The 7,500-nt window shown below is 42.6% G+C and overlaps 1 protein-coding gene across 1 annotated transcript in view; it reads right to left on the reverse strand.

Moving 5' to 3' along the window:
- The window catches only part of col28a1a (collagen, type XXVIII, alpha 1a), a 38,347-nt gene extending 34,592 nt beyond the window's left edge, over nt 1–3,755 (reverse strand). The window contains exons 1-3 of the mRNA XM_076301321.1: nt 3,752–3,755; nt 2,989–3,554; nt 2,487–2,507 (exon numbers count right to left, since the gene is read on the reverse strand). Coding sequence (XP_076157436.1) covers nt 2,487–2,507; nt 2,989–3,554; nt 3,752–3,755 — 591 coding nt within the window. The remainder of the gene's footprint in view (nt 1–2,486; nt 2,508–2,988; nt 3,555–3,751) is intronic.
- Nucleotides 3,756–7,500: the final 3,745 nt, after the last annotated feature.

Here is a 7,500-nt window from a genome sequence, read left to right on the forward strand (position 1 = left end):
CACATAAAATGCAAAATGCCGCAAATCTCCAGCAAAATGACACACAACATTCAAAATGTCAAAAACACATGTTTAATGCAAAAATTCGCCTCACATTACAAACACTTTTGTCATAATATGACATTTTGGATACATCATGTACACACTGTTGCTCAAAACCTAAAGCTCTTCTGTCTTAGGCTTTCTATATGTATTTACATACAAGAGTGAAAGTTACGGTATCAACAAAGAGAAGTTGAAATACACAGTAAAAATGCAAGCAATATTGAAACCAAAAATAGTGATTTTTCCCAAATAATTTGCTGTTGTGAATACAGTATTTTACAGCAAAGAAGAATACAGTGACCACCAGATGTAGTTTTGAAAACACTGATTTAGTTTTTTTCTAAAGACAAGTGTGTGTGTGTGTGTGTGTGTGTTGGGGGGGGGGGGGGTCGTGTACAGTATCAGTATGTATTCATAGGCCTATAGACCCTTTCAACTGCAGAAACAAACAATTCTAAGCGTTCCTAAGGCATTTCTGGAGGCACAGAAAAATTTATTGAGCTACAGTAATGGTACTGTAACATGGGGACAAACAAAAGAGTAAAAAAAAGAGTAAAAAGACAAATTTTACATAAAATCAACTTTTTGTAGAACATTACTGTAAGCTAAAGTCCGATTACTGTAATTTTCAAAGTATCTGCATTGGTTCTGAATATTTCAACCGGAAATCCTCTAGGAGCAGATTGAAAGGGTATATACCTATATAGAGAGTATATCTATTCATAGACCTATACTAAGGCAATGATTGGATGGTGTTCAGTAAAGTAAAGAGTGTTTGCACATGTGAAGAGAAAGAGTGAAGCACTGGTGATTTAGTGTGGCATTTTGATGGGTTGTGTTTGAAGAACGAAATCAAGTTACTTCCTGTTAGATTTTTGTGTGTTAGGTAGAAAATTGTGTGTGGTGTTTTGCAAAATGGGTTTTAGTCAATTGAAAACTGAGTCAAACACTGAGAATTAGTGAATGGTTTTGCATATTTGGTGTGGGGTTATGATGTTTGGAAGACATGTTTAGAAAATTGTGTGACAAGCAAAGATTTAGTGTGTAAGCAGTTGAAAAAAACTGTATTCTTCTTTGCTTTTTTTCTTGTTTGCTGTAAAATACTGTATTCACAACGGCAAATTATTTGGGAAAAATCACTATTTTTGGTTTCAATATTGCTTGCATTTTTACTGTGTATTTCAACTTCTCTTTGTTGATACCGTAACTTTCACTCTTGTATGGAAATACATATAGAAAGCCTAAGACAGAAGAGCTTTAGGTTTTGAGCAACAGTGTGTACATGATGTATCCAAAATGTCATATTATGACAAAAGTGTTTGTAATGTGAGGCGAATGTTTGCTTTAAACATGTGTTTTTGACATTTTGAATGTTTTGTGTCATTTTGCTGGAGATTTGGGGCATTTTGCATTTTGTGTGAGCAGTTGTGGGTTTTGTGTGTGGAGTTTTGAAAAATAGACACAGAGTTTTGAAAATGTGTGTAAACAATTGTAAAAAACTGTAACCGCATGCTGTGAAGTTACATGCAGGTCTATTTTACGGAGGAAACCCATGCTAAAACAAAACACTGTAGTCACGAATTTGATCCTGTTGGTATGAATATATGTTGTAGTATGTGATTCCTACAGTGTAAAAAAAATCTATCTATCTTCTATCTTAGAAACATTGTAAAATTATTGAAATAGATTAAGAAAACCACCGCTAATGGTGATTTCAATGGTTAGATTGATTTGTTTAGATCCAGTGAAATTGCTGCCTTGGCAACGCTACGTCATGGCTTCGATACTCTATTGTGAGCAGCTCTTGGTAATTGACAGTTGAATGTTCTGTTCATTATTCTGCTTTCAGGTATCCTGGCAACGCCGTTCTGTGTTTCTCTCTTGCTAGGCTGTCTGAAACAAAGTTTGCAGCTGGTACATCGTAGTCTGGGTTTCCCCATGCTGCCTTACACACGCAATTTTATTCACGCTGCTAGACAGCCGGCATTCCATGGACTTCGTTTTCACCTTTACGAAGAAACCAATCACAGAACGGAGGGGGGACAGCAAGACGATGAAGACACACCGAAGCGGTTATGAGCTACGTACAGACGCATTTGATAGACATTCATAGCGCCCAATAAACGGCTCTGGGCATTCGTAAACCACGTTTCAATTACGAGAAAATGTACATGTAGTTCTCAGACCCCATCTCAATGAGATGAGGTTTGGCGTTAGCCAGGCTAGGTACCTTGAAGCCTGCTAAGGCAAGTGACACGTTAGACAGCTGCCTTCTGTTTAGGAAACACCCACTTACCACTCCATCTGACTCCAGCCCCTATGCTGTTTTCTGCTAATGACACGGCATTTAAAGATTTCAAAACCAGCCGTAAAATTCATTTGATTGTAATTATTTATTGTAAAACACATTTGATTGAGGAGGTGAGGAGAGATGTACTTACTCCGCTGTTAATAAAGGAACTCTGTGGAAGAGAACACACACACACACACACACACACACACACAATGGTCAACATGACATTCTCAACATGAACAGCTACAGTGAGGTATATACAGGATGGCTACACACACACACTTACTCACACACACTCACACACACACTCACTCACACACACACACACTCACACACACACTCACTCACACACACACACACTCACTCACTCACAAATACACTTACTCACACACACACACTCACTCACCCACACACACACTCACACACACACACACTCACTCACACACACACTCACTCACTCACACTCTCACTCACTCACACATACACACACACACACACACACACACACACACACACACACTCATACTCACCCACTAACACACACTCACTCTCTTACTCCCGCCATCAGTGCATGTGTGTATGTGTGTGTGTGTGTATGTGTGTGTGTGTGTGTGTGTGTGTGTGTGTGTGTGTGTGTGTGCCTGCCTCACCAGTTCTCTGTAGAGTTTGTCGTCCAGCTGTGGGTCAGTGAGGCTGAACACGTGCTGCTGTGCTGGCGCCGTGGCGATGGACCGGAGCCTGGTGCTGCCAATCATGTCCTTGGCCTGCCCTGATAGGCCGACGGCGAACACGCGGATGTTGCGGTTCTTGGCGTCGGCGGCGGCCGAGACCGCGCTCGGGCTGCGCGGATGGTCCACGCCGTCGGTCATCAACAGCGCCACCCGGAGGCTACCGCTGGCCGTCTCGCGCTCGAACATCTGCGTGGCGTTGGACAGCGCGTAGGCGGAGTAGGTGCCGTGCCCGATGTGGGCCATGCCAGCCACGCGGCTCTGGAACACGTCCAGGTCCTGCCAGTCGCGGAAGTTGTGCTCCACGGACACAGAGCTGCTGTACTGGAGCAGCGCGAGCCGGACGCGAACACGCCAGCCGGACACCTGCAGCTGCGTCAGCCGCGTGCTGAACCGCAGCACGAAGTCCCGCTGACGCTCGAACAGCTGCAGCTTGGCCTTCTCCGAGCTGTCCACCAGGAACGCCAGCTCCACTGGACACACCAGCGCTGGGGATTATACGTACAGAGTTATGGATTATATACGTACAGAGTTATGGATTATATACGTACAGAGTTATGGATTATACGTACACAGAGTTATGGATTATACGTACACAGAGTTTTATACGTACACAGAGTTATGAGTTCTGGATTATACGTACACAGAGTTTTGGATTATATGTACACAGAGTTATGGATTATACGCATACAGAGTTATGGATTATACGTATACAGAGTTATGGATTATACGTACAGAGTTATGGATTATATACGTACACAGAGTTATGGATTATACGTACACAGAGTTATGGATTATACGTACAGAGTTATGGATTATATACGTACACAGAGTTATGGATTATACGTACAGGGTTATGGATTATACGTACACAGAGTTATGGATTATACGTATACAGAGTTATGGATTATACGTACAGAGTTATGGATTATACGTACACAGAGTTTTATACGTACACAGAGTTATGAGTTATGGATTATACGTACACAGAGTAATGAGTTCTGGATTATACGTACACAGAGTTGTGGATTATACGTACACAGAGTTATGGATTATACGCATACAGAGTTATGGATTATACGTACACAGAGTAATGAGTTCTGGATTATACGTACACAGAGTTGTGGATTATACGTACACAGAGTTATGGATTATACGCATACAGAGTAATGGATTATATACGTACACAGAGTAATGAGTTCTGGATTATACGTACACAGAGTTATGGATTATATACGTACACAGAGTTATGGATTATACGCATACAGAGTTATACAGTTATAGGTATGTGTGTGTATGTGTGAGTGTGTGTGTGTGTGTGTGTGTGTGTGTGTGTGTGAGTGTGTGTGTGTGTGTGTGTGTGTGGGTGTGAGTGTGTGTGTGTGGGTGTGAGTGTGTGTGTGTGTGTGTGTGTATTACTTTTTCCATTCTCTCTGATGATGAGGTTCTGTGCTCTCTCCTTCTCCTTCTTCCTGCGTTTGCCTTGAGCCTCAGTGGAGTCTGAGAACATCAGTAGACCCACACACACCAGTACCAATGTCCACCGCATGCTGCACCTGTACACACACACACACACACGCACGCACACACACACACACACACACACACACACACACACACACACACACACACACACATGGAGAAAGGGAGTTAGACAGACCAGCACCACTGACCACCGCATACTGCACCAGTACTCACACACACACACACACACACACACACACACACACACACACACATGGACCTGTACACACACATGTACACACACACACACACACAAACACACACACACACACATGAACCTCTACACACACACACACACACACACACACACACACACACACACACACACACACACACATGGACCTGTACACACACCTGTACACACACACACATACACATTGACCTGTACACACACACACACACACACACACACACACACACACACACACACACATGGACCTGTACACACAACTGTACACACACACACACACACACACACACACACATGGAGAGATGCTGTTAGACACACCAGCACCACATCACCACTACCCCAATCTACACAATTAACCCCCCCCCACACACACACACACACACACACACACACGCACACCCACACACACACACACACGCGCACACACACACACACACACACACACACGCGCACACAGACACACACACACACATACACAAAGACAGGTTACAAGCAAACATACCAATTTTACCAATTTACCAATTATGGATCCCTGGCTGTCCCCAGTTATTCATAGACCACACCCTGACACACTAGCGCCTGGCGCAGGTCAACGCAGATAACAACACAGGAGGGCGCTATCATCATCTTACAGAGTGAAACTGTCTGAACAAGTTCAAAATTAGTAGTTGATAAGTGATAGAAATATTTAGATTATTTTTGATATTTAATGGGATATGAACGGTTTAATTGCACAAGCACTACTTAACATACACACATTGACTCATTGACATTGACAAGATTGGTTAACAAATTAATAACATTAAATCGGATTTGATTTTGTGAGATCAATAAAGTAGGCGTATTGCCATTCCCCCTTATGTTCCCTTAGCATCTCTACCACGTTTACTAGACTGATAGTTTATAGTAGCCTACTATAACTGTTATATTATGTCTAACAACGCATTCTACAATCAGAAGTTATGTTTTCCCCATGGCAACAAATTGATAGACAATTTGGTCCAAGGATAACTTGTTGTAATCGTGAAGCCAAACCTATAATTAAATTGCGACCACAAATGTAACATGCAGGCTAATTGTTTGACCCGTGAAAGGCCAAATAAATTATTATTTATTAAAAATGTCACTGACCTGTTCTATGACACCTCGCCTTATTTCTAGTTTCAGTGCTGTCCGTGTGTGTGAAAGTCCGCTCATTTGGGTGCAGTAGGCTGTTGTAATCCAGCGCGGGATGACCGCTTGACCAGGCACAGTCAGAGAGGCTAGTGGCCAGCACTTCATTCATCGCCACATGTAGCCTACGAGGCTGTCCCCGGCCCCCTGAATATGTATGAAGGGGACGGTTCCGTCACACACACACACACGCACACACCCACACAGCATCAGCCGCCGGGTATTTAAGATGTCCACAGCCCTCTCTTTGTGCGGGCGCGCGTCTCAGCATGTGTAGGCTATGTGTGTGTGTGCCCGGGTTTGTGTGTGTGTGTTTGAATCGCTTTAACTGACTTTAGCAGTTCTACATATGGGCAGCGCAATGAAATTGTCTGTAGCCTAATAGCCTATTCAACTAGTTAGGTCCTTAAGAGAGAAATCGCGTTCTAAGGAGAGGATACTACATGGCGTTCCCAGCAGAGAGATTACACTTTGAGTGATGATCGTTGTGCGGAAGGCAATCTGGGTGAGATAGATAACTGTCAGCCTAGAGGCAGGTTAAAACTTGTGAGAGATCTGTGCGTGTGTGTGTGTGTGTGTCCCTGAGCGAGACCTACCAGCTGATCTTCCCTGGAAGTAGGCTACCGGTAATTGCACCATTAAACCACCTATAAACACGGTAAACTGCGAATAACGAAATGGACAATATTGACGCTACTCACAGTCCTGAGGGGAATAACCCAATATTGATCTTAAGTTATGGAACAGTGGGCCTTCCACGGCACACTTACCCCCCTCCCCCACCTCCCCCCAACATTCTAAATCAATTTTATTGACCATATTGTTATGTAGCATTAGCATAGTCATATTATACACCATTTGAAAGCTTGGACTTTTCATATATGACAACCTTTTTCATGTACAATTTGTATGGTGCTTTACATTGTAAGATGAAATTAATTATGCCTCACCTAAATTTGATTTAAAAAATATCCCCCTCCCCTCCGCTTTTGGTGCTTCCCTACTTTCTAGCTGCAGTGCAATAAGTAGATGCCACATATTGGGTCTTGACATATTCACAGGAATCCCTAGAAATGGAATATTCATGTTGTTTTATCCAATATTAGTTGTGCAGATGTATAGTCCATCTTATACACACCCATTGAAGCAACAAAGAAAATGCAAAAAAAAGAGATTTTTGTGTAATTATTCCATATTTTGTGTAGTCATTCTATATCAGAACCCCTGACATACAATCCAAATAGTCTACAAGAAACCTCAAAGTGTTACCTTTCATTTGAGACCAGGATTACGCTTCTACACCAAGAGGTTGCCACACAGTAAGCCTTTTATTGTCAGTGTGCATTTTGGGAACCCAAAAGTCCTATGGGGAGTTTCCATAGGGCATTTTACAAAACGTATGAGCATACCTTGGCAAATAATGGTCCAAAGCACTCATTTTTTATTCTATAATGATCTACTTTTACACACAGACTAGTACACAACCTGGTGCTAGGGCTCAGTTGTGTTTCTAAGTCATCTCAAGTGACCTAGAGGGCTGAAATGTG

The sequence above is a fragment of the Alosa pseudoharengus genome, unplaced genomic scaffold (assembly GCF_046254945.1).
Source record: "Alosa pseudoharengus isolate Yale_2024_CS ecotype anadromous, Long Island Sound unplaced genomic scaffold, YU_APseudo_1.1 YU_APseudo_1.1_scf_23, whole genome shotgun sequence".
Classification (NCBI taxonomy): Eukaryota; Metazoa; Chordata; class Actinopteri; order Clupeiformes; family Clupeidae; genus Alosa; species Alosa pseudoharengus.